The following is a 26,037-nucleotide window of genomic DNA, read 5'->3' on the forward strand; positions in this document are numbered from 1 at the left end:
TTTCTAGATTTTTGGCAACCAGGGGGGTTTCCTTCTAGAGATGACAGAGTAAAAACGTATCCAGAACGTGGGTGCAAGTGCATGAGAGGTTTCCGTCCTAACAATGCTGCTGTTGAGATTCTTGATGACCTATAAAATTAATGGTGAGAGAGAACTATGGAGCATTTTCTTTGCCCTATGTATAGAATTCATTGCAAGACCTTTCCAGACTATACTGGACACTACCATGGAGGAATGCTGCTAATATCCATTCACAAAGAGCATACAAATGTCAAAAATTTAATTTATTATAAAAAGCTTTTATTAACTGATAAGGTATGTACATAAAAAATGGACAACTCATACATTTCCAATAAACTGAGGAAAAATTTATTTACAGTCAAGTTTGAGTTAGATCTGTGAGAACTGTGCAGTGTGCAAACTAGGAGACTCATATGCCAGAAAAAAGCCAAGGTCAACAAATTCAACCACAGACAGCTGTAAAATATGCTGTCAGGTTTCAGAATGACGTCTACAAAGCCGACTTCAGCGGACAAATTCTCTTCATGCACTGTGCTCCCCAGCCTGATGCTCAATAAATACAAAGAAAGGGGGACCCACTGCCAGATCAAATGTGCCGTTTCATCTTCCACACAATTATAAAAAATCTAAATTTGACAAAGAAAACAAAAATAATCTAACAACCATGTCGCTTGACTGTGTGATGTTCCAGTGGAGTCCTGTATGCTACTAGCCTGTTTAGACCTCCTTTACTTTCCCATTGTGGGCAAATCCATTAGTGTAGTGCACAGTGCCATTTTCCAAGTGTTTGCCGTTGGCCACTGGAGCCAGCTCAATCACAGTGGTAATGCCATTCTGTTTGGGTTTGTCCTCGCTGCTAACAGGTAGTCGCTTGCCCTTTATATAGGCCTGGATCCAGAAGTTGGAGAAGAGGATAAAGAAAAGGGTGCCGTAGATCCAGATGAGATGAATAAAAATGGGAACCTGGTAGTCACACTTTTCCATGAAGTAATACTGAGATATATGGACAGACACCAGCACAAACTGAATCTGTGAAAATCCAAGAAAGAAATTAAAATGATAACGGTAATATTTGTAGTGTAAATGCTATCACATCCTGAACAACAGCGAAGGAAAACCAATGGCCTATATGAATATTAGAATAATGACTAAATCTGAATCTGAAGGTTATCAATTTGAATTCTAGAGATGATACATTTAACAAAATTGTTAAGATATTTGTGGCTTATTTTATTAATTTGTACTTTTTAACAGCAGATTTATTGTTTTTTATTTTTAAAGAGGTGGAATTAGCTGTAAATATTCAGACATCTGGTAGCTTTGTAATTGGCCCAAATACTAAGTTTGACTATTCTGAATTAGAGAGATTTGTATATGGAGATCTAGATTCAAATATTTTAGTCATTGTTCTAGAACCAAAACACTGCAATTAAGTTTAGGTTTTAAACTTTGCTTGTAACGTTCTGCTTAAAAAGACAATAGCTGTAATTTAAAAAACAACAACAAAAAAACATCATCTACATCTTCAGTGTCTGATATCAACACACAATGACACAGATCATGTGAAGCAAATCGGAGGTTAATACAGGTACTCAACTAAAATAAAATGTAACTATTGGAAGCAACAGTGTGCAGACTTTGTGCTTTTTTAAAACTTTTTTGCACATTATCAACATAGAGTAACACTGTACACTTGGTACACTTTTCATCTGGCATTATCATGCACTATCGGATAGCACTTGACCACATTAAACGACAGGAGTATTTGCACTCAAGACACATTGTGATCGGATCATTGAAACCAATTTCGGAAGTGGTCAGGGACACATTCTAACTACATTCTAAGAAGGTTTAAATTCAAATGTGTTTTCGTTATCTGGATACAACTACTTAATTATGTAATGAGGTTGCGAACCAGTCACCGGTTCTGAAAGCATTGTGTTGCGGGTCCTTGACCTTTTCTATTTATTCTTCCATCGCAATGTAAAGAACACAACAGACACTGAGGTCTTGTGATCTTATCAGAATCAGAACAAGCTATCTTGCCAAGTGTGTTCACATACACAAGGAATTTGTTTTGGTGATAGGAGTAACAAGCAAGTGCACACAGAACATTACAGTGAGACACAGAATATAAAACAAGGTAAGAGCATAAATAGACATACAAAAAAAAGGACATATAACAGAAATGGCGTATGTAAATGTGCAAGTGGTAATATACGTGCAAGTTAGGGGTATGTACAGTTATTGAATTAAATATGAGTGAATTTACAAAGGTATATGTCATATTTATACATTGCACTATAGGAGTCCTGAAAGCAGTTTAATTGTTTATGTGGTAAATGGCCATAGGGTAAAAACTGTTCTTGTGCCTGGTTGTCCTAGTGCTGAGTGCTCTGTAGCGCTTTTAGTTTCTGCTTGTTGGTCACAAGGAGATGAACCAGACAGCGATCAGAGCATCCTAAAACTGCACATAGGACAGAGCGATATACATCCTTTACAGTGGTGTAGCAGTGGTCCAGAATATTTCTTTCTCTGGTGGGGCATGTGATGTGTTGTTTGAATTTTGGCAATATACGGGTGAGGTTGGCTTTATAAAAATCTCCCACAATAATAATAAGAGAGTCCGAGTGTTGTTGCTCTGTGTTTGTGATGTGATCAGCCAGCTGTTGCAAAGCTGCGTTCACACATGCTTGTGGCGGGATGTATACACACACACCAGAATAAACGAGGAAAACGACTGCGCGAGTAGAAAGGCTTACACTTGATGAAGAAATTTTCACCTGCTTTAATATACCATTAATTATTCCATTTGAATACACATGGGACCCCTCAACTGTTTTTTAACTGTAAAAATGGAGGAAAAGGATTTTAATTATCCATCAATGTTTTTAAAACTATTTTAAATGGAGAATTTTCAGTTACTGCAGCCTATGCAATATGTAAGTGCATTGTGCATTTTCCATTTTTCACAGGTAAGTTTGATCAGATGTCTATCAAATGGCATCACCTAAAGGGGTCACTGACAAAGTGATGTATGCAGCCAGGTTCAGAGTCCCTCCCCTCTACAAAAAACGATCACAAGTGGTCAAAGGAGACGCATTTGAGATGCATGTACATACCAGGTGTAAACACCAATCTGATTCAGCAGTCCACATGTGATGGGATCACCTGATATGGATTTCAATGCCAGGAGTAAACAGAAAGGATGGTTCATGATGACCGACTAGCAGTCCAACAACTTAATTGTAAATGAGTGAGAATGACTAGATTATCTAGATTTTTGTTTTATATTTTTCTAATTTTTATATTTTTCACAGGTGCTTTAATTAGCATGCCATGAGCATTACATTTTTAAGATCAAGTTAAAAGTCCAACTTCTATAAACGTGTCACAAGATCCATGTATGCTGTTCCATTCCATTTTACATAAATTACCCTTGAGAAATATGCCCGATCCAGGTCAGGTGAACTTGAGATTAGCCTAATTATACAAGGCTTCCTTAAGAGTGATTAGTTGGTTGATTTTGACAATATGTTGTTTTACAAATGCCTAGTAAACTGGGCACAACATAATTAAAAAATAGATAAAATATTTTGCCATTCCAGTTACACTTTTGTAAAATGTAAATTAGATGTAAATGCATTTAATAAAGTTCATTAAAAGAGTGTACACTTGGGGCCTGTGTAGCTCAGTGTTAAAGATGCTGGCTTCCACACCTGGAGATTGCTATCCCAGGGCATGCTGAGTGACTACAGCTCGGTCTCCTAAGCAACCAAATTGGCCCAGTTGCTAGGGAGGGTAGAGTCACACAGGGTAACCTCCTTGTGATCGCTATAATGTGTTTCGCCTATCAGTGGGGCGTGCGGTGAGTTGTGCGTGGATGCTGCGGTGGACGGCGTGAAGCCTTCACATGCACTATATCTCCACGGTAATGCACTATATCTCCGCGGTAACGCACTCAAGTCACGTGATAAGATGCGCAGGTTGACAGTCTTAGACGCGGAGGCAGCTGGGATTCATCCTCCGCCACCTGGATTGAGGTGAGTCACTATAGCATCACGAGGACTTCGAGCACCTTGGAAATTGGGCATTCCAAACTGGGAGAAAAAGAAAAAAACAAAAAGGAAAAAAAACAAAGAGTGTACACTAACCAGCTGGATTGCAGTCAAGTACTTCTTCCACCACAGATACTTATGGAAGCGTGATCCTGCAGCAGCCAGACCGTAATAGGTGTACATGATGACGTGGACACATGCATTTACCATAGCATGGAAGGAACCCATTCCACCAGCTGTGATTTGCAGATGAAAACAAACTGATTAACATTATGAAAAGAGAGGATATGTTTACACTGGTTCTAGCTTAACCTTATACTTTTAATAACTTTGCTCACATCCACGAAAGTTGTGATAAGTTGGAACTAGGGCTGTCAATCGATTAAAATTTTAAATCGAATTAATTACATGGTGTCCCGATTAATTAATCGCAATCACATTTAATCACATATACAAACATTTGCTGAGAAAGCCCCTCATAACAATAATTCAATATATAATGATGAAATAATTACATATAAGTTATCTTTAAATATTAAAAAATTATATAAATATAATAAAAAATATTCAGATGCATTACATTCTTGTGGCAGAAGAGTTAATCATTGATTAGACAACACAAAAAACGTCTTTAGCAAACTTTTTTTTAGCAAATTATTATAAGTTTAATAATTTTTAAGCAAACTAAAAGGAGAATGCATCTTAAATAAGTATAAATTAGCTTTAACTCAGTAAGCACCAGTAGTAACTCACCAGGAGTGAGAGTGACGCCCCACCACCACGTCCAGGGTAAGATGGAATGATGGAAGATGTGCAGGAATGTCACCTGATTGTGCTTCTTTCTCAACACAAAAAACACCTGGATCACAGACACATGTCTTCTTAATTCACAAATCATCCTGCAGTTGGTGGGAAGATGAATGCCACATAGACGGCTTTAGCAGGATACACTTTATGGAAAGAAAATGTATTCTTACCGTATCAAGAAGTTCAACATATTTAGAAAAATAGAACAACCAGGCAGCTCGAACCATCTGAGCAATCAAGGAGAAACACATTGATAGATTGTTTACAAACCAAAGAACACTTTTAAATAATGAGTTCTTCTGAGAATAAGATGAAATTAAGTTTGAATGAAAAGGATAAGGGCTGCTGCAGTACTTACTCTGAGTGCTTGTGGGCTGCTGGAGGGGTCACAGAGGTCACATCTCCAGGTGTATGTTGTTGCCCAACCAGACATCAAGAACTGTGACAAAAGAAAGTGTCAGGCTAATCTAAAATATCTTTAGCAATACATGCAAAGAAACACTGTTTGTTCATCTATTAAAATAAGCGAATGATTAAGGGTGAATATATTTCTTTGTTTGTTTGAGCAACCCAACTGGCTTATAAGAGTGTTTACCTGACCAATGGAGGGAGTTTTTGAAATACATAGATTTTTACCACAGATCACCTGAAAGACATGCATTATTCTTGAATCTTATCTAAGCTCTGCTTCTAACTGGAGAGGATCTATTCAAAGATATTAGTTCTATTTGCAGTAAGTTTAGTTATACTACAAAAGTAGATCATCTTACATTGACATACAGTACTGTGCAAAGTCAAAAATTATTTGTCTTAAGATTGTCATGTTAAATCTTCTGCTTTAGTACGTCAATAGGACATCTCAGTTATAGATTTCCAAACATTTATTTTGCAAATAGAATAGAATTAGAACAAGGAGTCTTGCAACAGATGGCATGGCTCCCAAAGAGCCTGGATCTCAACATCGAGTCAGTCTGGGATTACATGAAGAGACAGAAGCAACTGAGATATATAAAAAAAAAAAAACTATGGCGAATTCTCCAAGAAGCTTGGAACATCCTATCTGCCAACAACCAGACAAAACTGTGTCCAGGTGTACCTAGGAGAAATGGTGCAGTTTTGAAGGCAAAGGTTGTCACACCAAATATTGATTGAGCTTTTTTTATGTTTACTGCAATTTGTAAGAAATGTATTAATACAAATTTTTCACAGCATTACTTTGAAAAAATATTCTAAATTTTTCACAAACAACTCTTGCACAGTACTGTATACATACTAATAGACAGAAAATTATCCCACCTCGTAAACAATGTAGGCATTATAGGCCACCATTGTGAAATTATAGATGATCATTGTTGTGTTGAGATGGAAAGGTTTGCGATTGGCCATGTATCTTGGTCCCACATATAGAACGAAGAGCACGTATCCCAGCAAGATGAGGGTCATCTGTATGGGACTCTGCATCAGCGGATAATCCCGCACTCTGGCATCTGAAGAAAATTACACATCAACTGATCAACCTGATGAGATGTGCCTGTACTCTATCATGACATCCTTCTAGCAGTGTTCCCACCTAATTCGACCAATTAACTTCAATTACCTTTCCCATTACCTTTCCAGTCGTTCATGACTAATGGATAAGGATTTGAAAGAGATTGCTGGGGCAAATATTCGTTTGTATGTCAGGTACCAATTTTGTGATTTAAAAATGTGTGATTCAATTTGTAGATTTAAATGATTATACTAGAAATGACTCATCCTCTCACTTTCAAATTATTTTATTTTCAGCAAACTTAACATGTGTAAATATTAGGGCTGTCAATCGATTACAATTTATAATCAAATTAATTACATGGTGTCCCGATTAATTAAATCGTGATTAAATGCATATAAAAATATTTGCTGAGAAAGTCCCTCATATAACAATAATTCAATATATAATGATTATACATATTTATATCAATATATAATTATACATAGTTATCTTTAAATATAAAAATAAATAAAAAATAAAATAATAATAATATATATATTCAGATAATTAAAATGCATTACATTCTTGTGGCAGAAGAGTTAATCATTGATAAGGCCAATCAAAAAGCGGCTTAAGAATACAATGTATTGTTTACTACCATATTATTGATCAAGTCAATCATTGGTATACAGTTCATAGCAATCCATTTCACAAGTGAATTTGTCAATCAGTTGGAATAATCAAGTTAAATATAGTTTAATACTCAATCTTTAAACATCTCGATATCCCTTAGATCACATTTGTGCTCCTTTGAGTATTTTGAATGCAAGAACATAACGCATGTTTGTGGATCAAATAGTGACACTGCCTACTGAAGTGTTTTCTTCACTGTATAAACTGCGTGTTGCTCATACAGCAAAAATTTCGCACAGCTTTGAGATTGCCTGCAATGACAAGTTCAGTCCGATGATGCTGTGACACACCGCCCCAGACCGTAACGGACCCTCCAACTCCAAATCGATCCTGCTCCAGAGTACAGGCCTCGGTGTAACGCTCATTCCTTTGACGATAAACGCAAGTCAACCCCTGGTGAGACAAAACCACGACTCGTCAGTGAAGAGCACTTTTTGCCAGTCCTGTCTGGTCCAGCGAAGGTGGGTTTGTGCCCATAGGCAACGTTGTTGCCGGTGATGTCTGGTAAGAACCTGCCTTACAACAGGCCTACAAGCCCTCTGTCCAGCCTCTTTCAGCCTATTGTGGACAATCTGAGCACTGATGGAGGGATTGTGAATTCCTGGTGTAACTTGGGCAGTTGTTGTTGCAATCCTGTTCCTGTCCTGCAGGTGACATTTGGAAGCACCAATCCTGTGCATGTGTTTTTACACGTGGTCTGCCACTGCGAGGACGATCAGCTATCCTTCCGGTCTCCCTCTAGCGCTATCCTTCCGGTCTCCCTCTTGCACTGTCCAAGGCGTCTCACCGTATGGACATTGACATTTATCGCCCTGGCCACATCTGCAGTCCTCATGCCTCCATGCAGCATGCCTAAGGAACGTTCAAGCAGATGAGCAGGGACCCTGGGCATATTTTTTGGGTGTATTTTAGAGTCAGTAGAAAGGTCTCTTTAGTGTCCTCAGTTGTTATAACTGTGACCTTAATTGCCTACCATCTGTAAGCTGTTAATGTCTTAACGACTGTTCCACAGGTGCATTTTTAATAATTGTTATTGTTGAGTTTTTTTTTTTTACTCTACACAAGCTCTCAATTAAGCTAATAACATACTGCAGAGTAAAACTATATATATATAAAAAAAAAGATATTCACTATAGAACCACCTCCAAGACCTTTCCAGGCATAAACATACATTTAAAAATTCCCTGATATTTCAAGGTTTTTCATGACCATGACAAACCGGTTCTATACAAGTGGAATAATAAATACTGAATTACCTCCGACCAGTTGTTTGATGCAACACTACAGTTTCAAGCAAAATGATTAAACAGCATTAATACAATGAGCTCTTACCAGTTCGTTTGAGAAGGTAGTCATAGAACTTCAAGACGTTTGAAACCACCTCTCCCAACATCTTGTCTTTATTTCTTCAGACAACTAATAAACTGAAGGAAAGAAGTACATTTGTTAAAACTATGTGCCCAGACAATGATTAGTACAACCGGAAATGGCTGATGGTAATGTGCTGTTATCAGTAGGACAGAGTCAACAATGATATCCCACCAAAAGCAAACAGGCAACAGCTGGCCAAGGGAACAAGAGATAGCCATACCTGAGAGGCACTTGTAGATGATGTTACAACGATTACTAGAGCCATACTAATTCATTCTAAAAAGATGTGCATCTTATTAAATAGCAATTTCTACAAGTGATGGATCAACCTGGTCTCATGACAAGCCATAAAATTAGTATGAGTTGGGACTTTTTTTTTCCTTTCTTAAAATAAAATATTTGATATGTGGCTAGCTAATTTGATGCTTGTATTGTATCAAATTGAAATGTTGTTTGTTGATTGGTTGGTCTCTATGGGGATAAAACTTTTTGTACAATATCTTACACTTTGGCCATCTCATACAAATTATTATTAGTTGGACAGATATATATTTTGGCCAGAACAATTACTAGGCTAATATTTGACAACTTTAACAATCCAATAGCTACACCCACTTAGCCGATTAACAGGGAGTCACATATTACTGGTGTCAGTTTTCAAAATACTCAAATTTTGTCAATGAATAATGAAACTTTTCTGTTTTACGAAGTTTAAGTGAGCATTCTTTAAAATGGCTGTAATTTCAGCAGTCTCATTTGGCACCGTTAAACTGCAATAAGTAACTATGTACAAATGTACAAAACTGATTTTCAGATTCAGTTGTTGAAAATCAGAGCTGCGCAACACAGTAAAGCTAAATGAGAACTCACTAAAGTCAATAGACTGGTCTGAATAAACAGACAAGTCAGTGTTTTTCCATGCTCTTGGGCACGAGCAGGATTCAACCAGGCAAACAAAACAGGACTATAAGGACTTAAATATCATTCTTCATTCATAAGAATGTTTGTAAGGGCACAGAGTCAATGGGATGACAAAGCACGCTTTAAAAAAATCCTATTATGCCTATCGGACTACAAATCCTGCTACAGTGCCTGTTTTATTAGAAGAGAACAAAATCACCATAAAGGCACAAAAGGAGTGTTTTGATCAGAAAATCTTTAAAAACATATTCCATGGATTATGAACATGAACTTGATGCCATGACAAACTACTCCCTAAACTCTCTCAGTTTCACTCAATAACTCATTAACTTTTCATTCTCACTGAATCATGCAAGTTACAAGGTGGTTTAAGTCTCCGTTTTGATTTAAAAAATTTTTTTAAAAAAATACCAGCTCTAAATCAATTCAAAATAATGTCTAAAATACAACTACACTCAAAAGAAACACTAAATCACCTGTAATAATAAAAGCTATTCTACTACCAGATCTTCAATGACTAATAGTGCTAGTCAAACTAGTGAGGTAGAGTAAGGATATCTTACTATCCCATCGTAGAATCAGATTAGCTCACTATACAGGAACCATTAATGAAAACATCATGAAAATTAACCATAAACTGTCAACTGTACACAGAAATTCAAACATACATAAGGCACAAAAATGAAATCTTGACAAGCGCAAACAGACCATAAGCAGCACGATTATAGTGTGCCATCTGATTCTATCATATTCAGTCAACTTCATAATTCCCATCAATCCCATTAATGATACAGAAAGTAAATTTTTCAATCGTTTTAACAGACAAGTTCTTTAAATTACCTGTTATCTTTCTTTCCACTCAGATACTCTTTAACAGTTACTCCAGACAAAAAGATTACATAATAAATAAAATGAAATGGAAAAAATACTGCCCCACAGGGGCAAAAAGATCTCACTGGAAACTATTCCCAGTGTCCTTATCCTTTCTTTCAATCACAGAAGTTGCCACCAGTGTACTGACTGAGAGAATGGAAGGCAGTGACAGGCCAACACTTAGAAGAGTCAATCCCCGCCCAATATAAACCGGAGCAGCAGCTCATTCTAAAGAGACAACACCCGCCTGGTTTCGTGATTCCTTCTGAAACCCACCTCACAACCCAAGGATTGGCTGTTGAGACTTGGTCAGGGCTGGTCAGTGATTGGCTCTGAAACTGGTAAGATTTTTGTTATGGCAGTGGACGTAGGCGAGAAATGAGTGCTGATGGCTTGACAATGAAAAGTCTTTTGTTTCCCTAAGGTCACAAAAATGGGTGCAAGGCTTGTCCACTGAGAATAAGACCAATAGTAAATGCCTTAGAAAATATAAGACACATTTATAAAAAATGTACACAGTTAACTTTTCTAGTAAATGCAAATGATTTAAGGCTCCAAATAGGTCAGTTATAGAGTAGGCTATATTAAGTTTTTGGTCAATAAAAGGTGATTTAACAAAACCCAGATGTACTATGTAACATGAAAGTCTATGTTACATTATAGCCACCATTTTATAAGGGTAAAACACAGATGAACTACTACATAATTTGATCAACTTTTATCTGTCAGTCAATGTATGGCACTGATGAACATCTGGATATTCTGGGCCTCCATTTACATCTCAATCTAGATATGTTTTATCACAATGTGTGATAAACTATATGTGTGATAAGTCAGTGAGCCCTAAAGCTCGTAGTTACCCTGTGGCATTTTTTTCTATGCTGAGACATTAACATCCTCAAGTCAGTTTCAATAGATTCTCGTAGCACTGGTCTGACCCGTTCCTCAGACGTTGAGGAAAGGGTGTGGGATCCGTCAAACTGACTCAGTCGGGGAGGAGGTGAAATATTAAAAAAATCCTGACACCAGTGGGGAGTCTTATCTCTACAGCCATTTGCTATGACACAAGAAGCAGTGTGACAACCGATACACTCAAGTGTTATGACAAACCCCATGAAATAGCTTTAATGAATAATATTTCACATATAAAAACTAAACAAATATTCTAACGAGTTTATCTTATTCTAACTCAACATTTAGGAATAAAACAGAAAGCAACAACACTATTTTAGGGCTACTCAACTTTGGAAAGCTCAGGACACAAAGCTGAATCCCTATAGCCTCAAGGACCACACACTTAAATTTGAGCCTCTTTCCACCACATTCATTGAATTACCAGATAAAATCAGTTCTGTTGTCACTGTCAAAGATACTGTCAACGAATAAACACCATGAGTGTTCAACATCATATACACCAGAGATGCGTTCAAAAACAAGAGATTTATCAAAGATTAAAGATTAACTCCAAAACTGTTATAACTGTATCAAGAAAACATATATCTCTGATTATCAATTCAAACAAGTTAGACATAGATTTGAGATTGATGAGTGACTCTCAATGCGAGATTGAGAACTTGCATGTTTAAGTGACAGACCGCGCATGTGTGGACCGCAAAAGATGGCTCGAGGGCCGCATGTTGAGTAGTGCTGCTCTATCTGTTAACTTGTGATTTCAAACATGGAATCTTTTACATGACCAGCAAATCCTGATATGGTTCCGAACAGCCCTGTGAACTTTATGTGGCTGGAGGACACAAACACTGAGCCAACTACACTTTTTGATAATGAAAAGAAAATATGCCAATTGCACTTAAACTTGAATGCATTCACACCTTCCTGGGAGTGTATAAAAAACTTTGTAGAACTCTGTCCACTTCTTAAAATCAAAGTATACTAACCAAAATTAACCTTAGAACTCTATAGGTGCTGGCCGTCACAAAACTTCCTACCACAATTCCTCACCAAGTGCCAAAAGAAAAATACACTGTCAAAAGAGCCCAACCACATGTCTCAATGATTTTCTGGTGCAAAGTTTCAATATGGATGTGAGGGTGCTCTGGATGCTTGCTAGCATACTGTATGCCTAGGCAGTTGCCAGGGTGATACTTAAAGGCTGCTTGCTGGCCCAAGCCAAATGAGCATATCTCCATGTCTCTATGATGCCCTGGTGCTGCGATAAGGGATTACCAGGGTGCCTTGAATGGTTTCTAGGGTGTGATTAGCCAGTTGCAATGATTAATACTGCTTGCTAGCCTGGGTCAAATGAGCCCAACACCATGTCTCTATGACATTCAGATCCGCAGATATGAGCAATGAGATAACTTGTGAAGTCTAGGGGATTTACAAATCCGATTTTTCTCCTGCCAGGTGAACATCAATGCTCGATTGCAAATTACTCCACATTAAGCTGGTTGATTTGACAACTCATTCCCAGTTGTACAAAAAACGATGCGGGTTGCACAAACTAGATTCTGAAATTTCTACGGTAGAAGAATTGTGTTAAGATTTTTGGGGGAACCGTAATAGTGGCACAATGCTAAAGCAAGCACAACTAATAATATATACTTCTTTTAAGAAGGATGTAAATATCTTTTAATTTACATTATTAGTCTTAGCCACACCCACTGAGCCCAATGACACAACCCATTGAGCATGTCCAAAGGATACTGAGGTACAAAAATTACGTATTACCATACACATGAATGAATAGGCACACAACAGTCTGAATTCTTCTTTGCACACACAGTGATGGAATATCAGGCTCCCCGAAACTCCTTTGAAAGAATTTGAAGAGAGGGAGAGATGGGAGTGGATGCGAATTATCAGAGAGATTTTTGGATTCCTTTTACCAATGGCTAAAAGGAAAAGAAAAAAACATGCTTACAGTTGTCAAAGATGAATGACGAGATCTGAACCAGCTTATTTACATGAACAAATATGTGCTAAAAAATGTAATTTACTTGCATGTAAATGCCACTACTACAGCCACCGGGGTGTGGTGGTGGCGTAGTGGGATAAAGCACATAACCGTTAATCAGAAGGTTACTGGTTCGATCCCCACAGCCACCACCATTGTGTCCTTGATCAAGGCACTTAACTCCAGGTTGTTCCGGGGGGATTGTCACTGTAATAAGTGCACTGTAAGTCACTTTTGATAAAAGCATCTGCCAAATGCATAAATGTAAATTAATACCACAAAGTATCTTGAAAAATGGCACAGTGTATGACAGAAAGAACTGCCACAGGCAGCCAGTTGAATTCAGTGGTATTAATACATTTCCTGACCTCTTGTTGATCTCATAATTTCAGTTATTAATTAACCAAAATTAGCACTTCAATAATTTTATGTAATCCAACATGTATAACTAAATTGAATCAGATAATATATCTATAGAAGATTTGTTTTTTCCTCTGGAATGTTGTTCGTAAAAGCAGTGTGTCTGTAATCAGAAGAACTGGCAGTTGTTCTGCCTGTTTGACACTATCAATCTCTTGTTTAACATTCTTTTTTCAGATTTAGAACACTTCTTATTGACTCACACATTTGAAACAGAAAAGCAAAACATATTCATAGAACCAACTATAACCCCCATTGTTTCCTTTACCCATCCCAATGCCCACCCTGACTCTCTACAAATGTCCCTGTGGTCACAACTTGTGACACACACACAATACATTTTTTTATTAATAAATAAAACACATTTAAAATTGCACATCTCTCTCCACTGCCCCTCCCGACAGCTCTACAAAAAGGCCAAATTGCAGCCCCATTTTTTATTAAACAAATCTAAGTTTCCTAGCCTTCTACATCGCATCTCCTCAAATGCCGCTACCCTGCACCACTCTTGAAATGAGGGCACTCCAGCCGACTTCCATGCCCTAAGAATGACCTGCCTGTCAATCATAACACTGGCTAGGACCAAATCTTTATGTACTTATCCCCTATATTATTGACCGCCCCATCACCTAAAATACTGGGGCAAAATGAGATTTGAGTGCCCAATACATCACACATAAACTCTGAAACCTCAACCAAAATTCTTGGATTTTAACACACCACCAAAAAAAACATGGGTTGTGTCCCCATCTTCTGATTGGCACCGCTAGCAGGTGGATGTGTCTTTAAGACCAAGCCTGTACAATCTAGAGGGGGGTCCAATAGAATCAATGTAAAATCTTAAATTGCATAAGGCGCACCCCTTGCATCTCTAGATGTAGACTTGATGTTTTTTTTTAGAATCCTAGCCCACACCCCCTCCTCCAATACAAATTCTGAATCGTTCTCCCATAATCTCTTGAGAAGCCAAAACTCCATCCCCCAAACTTTGAATTAACAGGGAGTAATACCCTGATGCCTCATAACCTTTTCCAAAAGCAGTAATCACCTCTCCCAGAGTATCTGCTGCTCTAGGGGGGGTTTATGCTACTCTCAAAAATAGTACAAAGCCTGAAGAATTGAGATCTGGGAATCCTAAAATGTTGAACCATATTTTCAAAGGATCGAGCGTATTAACCTCCATCACAATCCACTCTGTTCAGCAGAAAGGGGAATTATTAATACATAAATTGTGGTTCAGCCATATGCTCCAAGTAATATTTAAATAAACGTATGAATTTAACAATCTGGATACTTTAGTCCATATCACGTGCAAATGCGAGATAACATCTCCAGTTAATTTGTAACTTATTGAAGTGTAATCTGGGACATTTACAAATAAAAAAAGACTTCCAAATAAAAGACTTTGCAATGCTATCAAATTGCTTGAAATAAGAAAGGGGGACATCTTGGGAAGAGATTGTATCAGGTATTTGAATTTTGGAATACAATTCATTTTAATAACATTAATCTTCCCAGACATAGATAAATGTAATGAAGCCCACCTGCTCCTATCGCTCGAAAACATTTTTATTAAAGGGTCAAAATTAACTAAAAATCACAAATTTACAGGGAATAAAATACCCAAATACTTCAACCCATGTTTGGGCCACTGGAATGTCCCCAGCTGATTAGCAGTTACCGGGCAGTATGCTGTCAGAACCACAGCTTCGGATTTAGACCAATTCACTCAGTATCCTGAGATAATTTCTGTGGAGGCAAGGCATAGATCTAGTAGGATCAAAGACAAATAATAATATATAATCTGCGTAAAGCAAAAGCTTATGCACTACATCTCCTACCACCACCCCTGGAAAATCATCCTCATTTCTTATCGCGGCTGCTAATGGTTCCAGGGTAAGACAGAACCATAATGGGGAAAGAGGGCAACCCTTTGGGTGTCCCTATCCAGAGTAAAATAATTTTAAATTAATCCATTCGTTTGAACCGCCGCTACCGGGAGACTGTAAAGTAACTTAATCCCCCAAAGTATTCCCGAACCCGTACATTTCCAAAATCCTAAAAAGATAATCCTATTTACCACATCAAATGACTCTTCGGCATCAAGTGAGATGGCAGCGACCAGAGTCTGATCATTCGCCACTGCCCACATGACATTAATGAAACACCTAATGTTATAAGAAGAGTTACAGCCCCAAATAAACCCCAACTGATCTATATGTACAGCTGTGGCAAAAAGTATTGGCAGTGAGATACATTGTGTTTTGCAAAGTTTTCTGCTTCAGTTGTTGTGGTGTTGATTCACATCGTTTCTAGATTATTGTGCAGAGTGATCAGATGCATTTTAAATAATTGCAAAAAGATTAATTGGCCCAAAAAAATGAACTTTAAATCACAAAAACCCAAATTTCACTGTTTTTTGGCCCTGGCACAAAATGACCAGCTAACATCATTTCACTAATATCAGCAGCAACTTGGAAAGTGTGAACGAGTAGTAGTCAGGTGAAATCACTCTATCATTCTGATTGGATTATAAGAGCAGACTGATTACTATAAAAGTAGGTAAGAAGTGCTTCCAATCATTGTGTTCTTATTTGTAATGGTTACCTCTAAAGAAAGACATGCAGCCATCATCACTTTGCATCAAAATTGCCTCGCACGCAGGGAAATTGCTGCAAAGAATATTGCACCTGAAAGAACCATTCATCGGATCATCAAGAACTTCAAGGAGAGAGGTTCAACATGTCCCAGAAAGCGTCAGGGCCTTCTCCTCCTGAGGAGTCAGCTATGGAATCGTGTCACCACCGGTGCAGAGCTTGCTCAATATTGGCAGCAGGTTGGTGTGAGTGCATCTGCACGCACAGTGAGGCGAAGACTTTTGGGCAATGGACTGGTGTCAAGAAGGGTAGCAAAGAAAAACATCAAGGACAGACTGAAATTCTGCAGGAAGTACAAGGATTGGACAGCAGAAGACTGATGCAAAGTTATTTTCTCTGATGAAGCCCCCTTCCGACTGTTTGAGAAAATCGATAGTCCGGAGAAGAAAAGGTGAATGCACCATGAGTCATGTGTTGTGCATCCAGTGAAGCCTCCTGAGACCATCCATGTGTGGGGTTGCTTTTCATCCAAGGGAATGGGCCCTCTCACAATTCTGCCCAAAAACACTGCCATGAATAAAAAATGGTATCAAAAAGTCCTGCAAGAGCAACTGCTCCCAATGATCCAGGAGTAATTTGGTGATGATCCGTGCATTTTCCATCATGATGGAACACCCTGTCACAAGGCAAGAGTGATAATGAAGTGGCTCGGAGATTATCACTTTGTTCCATAAACTCAACACCTGACTGGATGAAAATACGTGACTATGGCATGTTGGTGAACTCTGACCCTGTTTTGTTTTTCCCCTCACTTCTCTGCTGTGTATTTATACTTGGACGGCAGACGAACTCCAAAACCCATTAGTAACCAAACATATGAGGACCAGGACGTCACATTGGAAGGCCAGTCAAAACAATTATGTATATAGAGGTCATTTTCAAGTTCTAGAAGTTCTCTAACCTTTAACCAATCTTATGTGTTAGAAGAAATAAAGACATTTTGACCAGTTTTTTTTTTTTTTGCATCAGTTTCTTTATTTGAGTTTAGGATATTTTGTCTGGAATTTAAGTCTTTAGATTAATTTCAGCTCTAAACATTAGCTGTATTGTATTGATTTTTAGGCTATGCTGCAACTACACAAGCAAGAAAAAATAATTATTTTAACACTGCATACTAAAGCAGTCAATGCATTATAGGGCAAATTGCAGTCACACTAGACTTCACACTCCTTTTACTTACATTCAGAAGCATTAGAACATGGCAGAATGGAAACACAAGCTGATGTGAAGAAATTTCATCTTCGCTCCAAGCTTGGTGAACTTGCGAATTTGGATAGCTAGAGCTTTCAAAAGTCAAAAAGTTCAAAGTCAATTTGTATATATTTAAAATTAATTAAAATGCACTTTATGACATGATATTGATTAAAGTAGGTAAATTCCAAATGTTTCAGTTAATAAAGCAATTTTTAATTAAAACTCTGATGTAAAAGGTACTTTAATAAACTTTAAACTTAATTTAATACAAATACAATTAAAATTTTCTTTAGAACAGTTCACAAATTGAACTTTCCTTATAAACACGTTTAATCATGTACCACATGCCATACAGAAGCCTTCTACAGGGAAGCATAATGCATGCTATAGTAAATGGTCTGCACTTATATAGCACCTTTTTAACCTTAACAGTACTCAAAGCACAGTGTAAACACTGTGACTCATTCACACGCATTCATACACCAATGGCGGCAGAGCTGCCATGCAAGGTGCTAGCCTGCCATTGGGAGCAACTTGGAGTTCAGTGTCTTGTCCAAGGACACTTTGGCATGTGGAGTCGTGTGGGCCGGGATTCGAACCACTAACCTTGCGACCCGCTCTACCAACTGATCCACAGCCGCCCACGTCTGTGCAGCAATGCACAGTCTATTTAACAACATCCCCTTGCATTACTGGCAATAAACACAAGATACAAAGCTATGCACACTGACGTAAAAACTTGGGAGAAAAAAATAAGATGACGGTAACAATCAATAGATAATTTTTTTTTAACATGAACGGGTCATTTTGAGTAGAAAAACGTCAGACTTCACAAAAAAAAAGGTTTCCAAATGTAACAACAAATTTTTTTTTTAAAGGTGTAAATATACTTCGAAACAGTGAACCCCTGCAAGCTTATTACTTATTCAAGCCCGGTGCATTCTGAGAAAAAATTTGAAAGAAACACCTTAGAAAAAACACCTCCCTCTGCAACTGGATCCTGAAAATCCTGACTGGGAGATCTCAGTCAGTCCGGATTAGGAACAGCATCTCCACTGCCACCACACTGAGCACTGGGGCCCTCCAGGGCTGTGTGCTCAGTCCACTGCCGTTCACTCTGCTGTCTCACAACTGTGCAGCAATGCACAGCTCGAACCACATCATTAAGTTTGCCGATGACACGACCGTGGTGGGTCTCATCAGCATACAGAGAGGAGGTGCAGCGGCTAACGGACTGGTGTAGAGCCAACAACCTGTCTCTGAATGTGGACAAAAGAGATGGTTGTTGACTTCAGGAGAGCACAGAGTGACTACTCTCCGCTGAACATCCACGGCTCCTCTGTGGAGATCGTCAAGAGCACCAAATTCCTTGGTGTTCACCAGGCGGAGAACCTCACCTGGTCCCTCATCACCATCACATTGCCAATAAAACCAAGCACCGTCTCTACTTTCTTTTGAAGGCTGAGAAAAGCACATCTCCCACCCCTCCATCCTCACCACATTCTAAAGAGGGACTATTGAGAGCATCCAGAGGGGTACCGAACCAAAGCATTCGGGCCCTAACGGCCAGACTGTGTAATCCAACTTTTGCACATGTCCAGAGTTGCACTTAATTCACTGTCACTTTATACCTGGCTGCTACCTCAATAACTGCCATGTCCATAGAACACCATTTCATAGTATGTTATGTTTACATTTGGCATCTTTTTGCACTAATCAGATTAGAAATGTATACTGGTCGGCCCTGCACTGTCTCTCACAGTGCCTATTGTCTATTTGAGTAATTATTGTACTGTCCTGTATTTTTTACACACGTTTGCACGTACACTTTATGTAGGAATGTGTAGGTCTTATTCAGTCTGTGTAGTCTCATGTGGTTCTGTGTATGTCCTATGGTGTTTTATGTAGAACCATGGTCCTGGAGGAACGTTGTCTCGTTTCGTTGTGTACTGTACTAACTGTATATGGTTGAACGACAATAAAAAACACTTGACTTGAACACCAGCTTCACAAAGTTCAGTGAAATGTACTTATTTTATTTACCTGTGAAATGTACTCAAATAAGCAAATAGTTATGACTAGTTTTACTACTTTAGGATAACAAGAAAAATCATTAATAAAATTTACTTATGTTTACATGTTTGAATTGAGTACAAATGTAGAATTTGCTTAATATTTTTTAATTCACATTTAAACTAACTTGTAGAAAATGTAGAAAGTACTTAATCTTTTCTGACATATTTATTTCACCAATTTTGTTTTTCAGTGTAGTTGAGGGATGGTAGATTTTAACATTTATAATATAATATTATTTGCTATTTTTACATTGATTATTCATTAAAAACAGAACCACTAGAGTGTGACATCATATCCTTTGTTGCAGGGTCCAGAGAAAATTTGCAATCTCAAAGCCTAATGTGACAGCGGACTTGGAGAGTCTGTGAGTTTAACAAATAGGGCATTTAACAAAAACTGGCCGAATTGATTTAATTTATGAAATTAGCTTTCTCCCATTTTACTAATTAACACTGAATAAAACTTTGCATACACTTCCAGACCATGTGACTATGAAAATTTAATGTATGTAATTTTGCAAAATGCATGCATTTGTGGGACTCAAATACACGACTGCAAAGGTAGACAGTGGACTTCTATTTTCAGCTATGGTCTTAATTTGAGGGAACTGCAGTGAGTTGCTGCATGGAGAGAGAGACATTCAGAATGCTCAGCATTCATGTGCTAACAGATGGCTTTGACACATCAGCAGATTCTGAATAGGAAAAAAGCTGGAGTCGACGCCGTATCAGACTAGCTCAATAAACAAGAGAGCCATTCACTGAAACTGTTTTTATCTGATGCGTGAGAGGGGAAAGCCCTTCTAAAAAACAGTGAAAATGGACTGTTTACTGTCAAAGGCTGATTTGAAGTGGTCAAAATTCAATACTGTAGAATTCAAAATTTACATAGATATAAGAAACTTGCAGCACGTTCAATCTTTTTCTCACAAAATAAATTGAAATAGTAAAATAATACGACATAATATTGCATACAAATATAATGTGTGATACAATATTACAGCAACTGTTCTGTTCTTCTCTCTATTGATATTTGTATTAAACTTTTTGTATATGTTCTTACCTTACAAGTATGTTTTGGGAAATGTAGGTTAGAAGTAAATTATTTTAAGCTTAATTGTGACATCACATCATTAGTGTGGTCTAGCAGAAAATAATCATGCATTTGTGAGTGTGTTAGTGTAACTCACTGATTCTATTGCATACAGGCTCAGTTTTGTGAAATGTCATGATTTCTAGAACCTTTTTGTCTATTGGTGCCACTGATGTTGTTGGCCTCCGAGAATTACGTAACATCAACAATTTATCGGAGATGATCTTAGTAGTGGTTCCGGATTCCAGTCACCTGTTGTCTACAACTCCAACAGACCTTTACCCTACTTCTCATCTCAACCAAAGTCAGGACTCATTTTACTTTTCGAAGCACAGAGGAGAATGTTACAAACATGGGTAAAGGTTGGAGGTCAATAATTCAACAAAAATAAAGCTCAATGACACTAAATCACTAAAGTTAGACAATGAGATGACTAGAACACTGCAAATTAAGCCTGTTTATCAATGAAAGCACAGCAGTCATTAACTTATCAACAAACCTCTGTAATACAACACCATGGATGAATGAATGATAAATTTGGTCAGAAGCACAATGAAGACGTGTCTGACAAGACAACTACAAATCACAACCCAATCCACGCCTCATGCTGAAAGGCAATGCTGACATAAAAAAACTAACCTTTTAGATTTTAGGCAGCCATAAATGTTTGGAACAACAGTAGGGTGAGTAAATAATTTTTTTTTGGGTGATTCTTTTAAGTGGCACTTCACGAGGTTCTCTGAAAAACAAGACAGTCAGATGTTAGGCAGAATGTTATCCTTTATCCCAAAGTATACTTCGGTTAGATGAGTGATGCAATTTCATCATCGAGCTCGAGCACTGAACACGTGCAGCCCATATTCTGTGTATTCTGAACGTGCAGTATTGAGTGGGTCCACAAGGTGGAAACACTCACAGTTGAGCTGGTGTTGTCCCGAAGACACGCTAGAAGGAGATGTATTCGGCGCTTAACAACAGAAGACGAAGGTGGAAACAACAACAGTGGATGTGCAAGCCAAAACTACGTGCGCAAGGAGGTCAGGAGATCCCTGCAATTGTATATCTCGAGTCTGAAGGTATATAAAGTCTAAACTCCAGAAGAGAAACAGTCAGTCCAGTATCTCATAGCAGTCGTATCGCGCATGCGCCAAACGCCTGTCAAGTGAAGTATACTTTGAAAGGCTATGCATTCGACTGTATGGAGATGCTTTAGTACAGGTGAAACTCGAAAAATTAGAATATCGTGCAAAAGTTCATTCATTTCAGTAATTCAACTTAAAGGTGAAACTAATATAGTATATAGATTCATTACAAGCAAAGTAAGATATTTCAAGCCTTTATTTGATATAATTTTGATGATTATGGCTTACAGCTTATGAAAACCCCAAATTCAGAATCTCAGAAAATTAGACTATTACATGAAATCAATAATAAAAAAAGGATTTTAAATACAGAAATGTCGGCCCTCTGAAAAGTATAAATCATGCATATGTACTCAGTACTTGGTTTGGGCCCCTTTTGCATTAATTACTGCCTCAATGCGGCGTGGCATGGATGCTATCAGCCTGTGGCACTGCTGAGGTGTTATGGAAGACCAAGATGCTTCAATAGCGGCCTTCAGCTCTTCTGCATTGTTTGGTCTCATGTCTCTCATCTTTCTCTTAGCAATGCCCCATAGATTCTCTATGGGGTTCAGGTCAGGCGAGTTTGCTGGCCAATCAAGCACAGTAATACCATGGTCATTGAACCAGGTTTTGGTACTTTTGGCAGTGTGGGCAGGTGCCATGTCCTGCTGGATAATGAAGTCAGCATCTCCATAAAGCTTGTCTGCTGAAGGAAGCATGAAGTGCTCTAAAATGTCCCGGTAGACGGCTGCGTTGACTCTGGACTTAATAAAGCACAGTGGACCAACACCAGCCGATGACATGGCTCCCCAAACCAACACAGACTGTGGAAACTTCACACTGGACTTCAAGCATCTTGGATTGTGTGCCTCTCCTCTCTTTCTCCAGACTCTGGGACCTTGGTTTCCAAATGAGATGCAAAATTTGCTCTCATCAGAAAAGAGGACTTTGGACCACTGAGCAACAGACCAGTTCTTTTTTTCTTAAGCCCAGGTAAGACGTTTGACATTTGAAGCCCATGTCCAGGACCCGTCTGTGTGTGGTGGCTCTTGATGCAGTAACTCCAGCCTCAGTCCACTCCTTGTGAAGCTCCCCCACACATTTTAATTGCCTTTTCCTGACAATCCTCTCCAGGCTACGGTCATCCCTGCTGCTTGTGCACCTTTTTCTTCCACACTTTTCCCTTCCACTTAACTTTCTATTAATGTGCTTTGATACAGCACTTTGAGAACATCCAACTTCTTTTGCAATTACCTTTTGAGGCTTTCCCTCCTTGTGGAGGGTGTCAATGATGGTTTTCTGCACAACTGTCAGGTCAGCAGTCTTCCCCATGATTGTGAATTCAACTGAACCAGACTGAGAGACCATTTAAAGGCTCAGGAACCCTTTGCAGGTGTTTAGCTGATTAGAGTGTGACACTTTGAGCCGACAATACTGAACCTTTTCACAATATTCTAATTTTCTGAGATTCTGAATTTGGGGTTTTCATAAGCTGTAAGCCATAATCATCAAAAGTATATCAAATAAAGGCTTGAAATATCTTACTTTGCTTGTAATGAGTCTATATAATATATTAGTTTCACCTTTTAAGTTGAATTACTGAAATTAATGAACTTTTGCACGATATTCTAATTTTTCGAGTTTCACCTGTATACTTTGGGCTTTAGTCACCATTTACTTTCACTGTATGGAAAAAAGATGCAAGAAAGTCCAAAATTCTGCCAAACATCTCCTTTTGTGTTGTACAGGTATGGAACAACGAGGGTGAGAAAACAGTAGCAGTAGTTTAATTTTTGGGTGATCAGTCTCTTTTTAATATTAAAGGAGGAAGAAATGTTGAACACAATAGAAATAGAACCGAGCTGAGAATATACAGCTCAACAACATTTCGGCCTTTGAATGTAAATATGCATGTAAATGAACAAAACAACCACAATGTAAGTGCTCTTTGAATAACATACCGGTTCTAGAGCAACAATCACATACTGATTGTCAACAGCAAATGTCTTCATTCCCTGTTTATCATTCCAAAAGACATGTCAACTTAGTAAAATGCATGTCTGGTTTCATGCTAGGTATTAAGATCTGCAGGCCTGTAACAAAGCACAACTTCACACTTCTGAGCTTATTTCATCAGATCTTGTAATACTTCGAATTCGGCACAGAACCAACAGAAATCCAACAACACTCTAGTTAGGCGACACAAAACAAAAGTCACATACGAAAAAGGTTTACCTGTAGGGATATCGACTGCAACACTGATTGTCTTGCATGGTAAATAAATGTATAGCCTGAATAAATATTTTCAATGTACACTGCATTAAGCGTTACACACGTGTTCCCCGGAGAAAATTACCGTGCAAATCCAACACAAACTAACACGATATACCTGGTGTAAAAAATTACATTCTTCAAATATTTACTCGACAGTTTAAACAGAATTTAAAGCCACAAATACAACCATGCGGAATAAACACACAATTAAGTTTATAACAGAAAAGTTGAGCGAAGGTAAATCAAACTCCCACCTGATCAATTGTGCGTCATGACGCAGGAAACGGAGTCCGGAAGGTGTGGAATTGTTTTCGTGTGCCTATTTAGGTCTTGGGACATTCATTAAACTTGTTTCAGTGAACATTGTATTAGGACGTCTATATAGCTCTTTAGGAATAACACAGTAGTGCGCTCTGCTGAGAAACAACGAGATTGATAGACTCTTTTATATAGTTACTGAATCAACATCCTTTACGTTATGATCAACTGTGAACCGCTCCTATTGTGATTGCTCGGTCAACCAGTAGATGTCGCTGTACACCAGCAAAAGAGCAAACTAGAGCTATTTTTTTAATCTCCGCTATGTTTTCATGGGGAGGGGGGGCCGGAAGTTGCCTACGGGTTTTTCTTTTCTTCTTTCACTTAGATTATTTTTCTGCTTTTGTTACATGAATTAATTTTACAATTAAATAATAATTAAATCTTAACAATAGTTAGGCATACTTTGTCATGCGTATTATCTCTATTCACTGACAAGTGCATGCCATGAAGAGGGTGGGCAAAGGTCCAGTTATTTTAACAGAACTTTCATTATGTTTTTCTATTGTAGGTAAACAAGAAAATAAAATTAAAATGTGTGCGAAAAGTTACATTTAGCCTACTTCATCTTACATCAGTAGATCCATCCACTGGCTCAAAGAACTTAGATTATTCTCATTGATGAGTCTTTTTAATCTGTTCACCAAAAAGATTCGTTCAGATTAGTTCATTGATTCGTTCATTGTCCTTTTTTTGTGTGCAAATACGCTTCTGCGCCAAACGACCGTCTTTTACGCTTTGAACGAGGACAGATCAGATTTATTAACGATCGGGAAAAGCCTAATAATCATTTATTAAAATTTGCGTCTCAACAATTTTACGAGAGTTCCTCACTGCGGATTGTTTAAGCATCATAAGCATTTCCGAACAAATGACAACTATGCATATCTATCAAACTGAAGTGTATAGTATAGCCTAAAAAATAATAACGAGTTTCAATAAAGTCCGTATGCCTTTGTAAGAAGTTGTTTATCATTCAATTTTTTTTATTTTTATTATTATTCTTGCCTCGTGTTTTGTTGTTCAGCAGATCCTCGTCAATGATGACTGATTCATCAGTTCCTTCATAATTTCTCGTTCAGACACAAACGACCGACTCGAACTTTAGTGAAGGGGCGTGCTTGTTCAGCGGGTGAAACCAATGATATGCTCCTTAACAGTCTGCACTCCAATGCTATTGGCTCAGTTCATACAAGCAAGAAAAGCCACCTAAGCAGTCTCGGCGCTCCCAGTGCATGCTGGACAAAACGTTTCGTAGTTTTGGGACCCCTGTAATAGACTCTTATCAAAGTTCCCGAAATAAAATTCTCCCAAGTGTATCTGTCTGCCTCAAGTTAGTTTGATGGTACTTATTGTGTTGTAGAACTTGTGGAGGTTTGGTGTATGCTGTTCTTCGCTGATACTGGCCTTTTTAAAAAATAAATTATGCTTTATTATCAACGAATGACATACAAGATATCACAATAGCCTTTATTACAGTCAGTGTGTTGTCACAACCGGCTCAGAATAGTAGCATAACCAAACATCCGGCCATCGATCTCTCTATTGACTATCGCGTTCAGTGAGCTCCGCACCAATACGGACTTAGCGATGTGAGCCTTGAAAGTCACTGCATAGGCCTTTGGCACGTAATTGATCAACCTGGTGTTTTTGGATCATCACATCTGGCTGACCCTTACAGAAATGTATGACGTGGGAAAAGCCGCTCTATTTGATGCTCCGGTGTATTCAGCTGCCTTTTTCGAAGGCT

General features: G+C 38.2%; 1 protein-coding gene across 2 annotated transcripts; it reads right to left on the minus strand.

Annotated features, from left to right (window-relative positions):
• Window positions 1-284: 284 nt before the first annotated feature.
• On the minus strand, window positions 285-24,419 carry LOC127645750 (elongation of very long chain fatty acids protein 1-like). Of its 2 annotated transcripts, none has more exons than XM_052129412.1 (8): window positions 24,224-24,419; window positions 8,383-8,474; window positions 6,183-6,373; window positions 5,245-5,325; window positions 5,057-5,113; window positions 4,833-4,938; window positions 4,176-4,315; window positions 285-1,050 (listed from the first exon to the last, which is right to left on the minus strand). In XM_052129412.1, exons 2-8 carry the CDS (start codon window positions 8,441-8,443, stop codon window positions 739-741), a joined length of 948 nt encoding a protein of 315 aa, XP_051985372.1. In that variant the 5' UTR covers window positions 8,444-8,474; window positions 24,224-24,419; the 3' UTR covers window positions 285-738. The 2 variants fall into 2 exon arrangements, with proteins under 2 accessions (XP_051985372.1, XP_051985371.1); XM_052129411.1 differs by lacking the exon at window positions 24,224-24,419 and adding an exon at window positions 10,183-10,353.
• Between the last annotated feature and the right edge of the window lie 1,618 nt (window positions 24,420-26,037).

The sequence above is a fragment of the Xyrauchen texanus genome, chromosome 6 (assembly GCF_025860055.1).
Source record: "Xyrauchen texanus isolate HMW12.3.18 chromosome 6, RBS_HiC_50CHRs, whole genome shotgun sequence".
Classification (NCBI taxonomy): Eukaryota; Metazoa; Chordata; class Actinopteri; order Cypriniformes; family Catostomidae; genus Xyrauchen; species Xyrauchen texanus.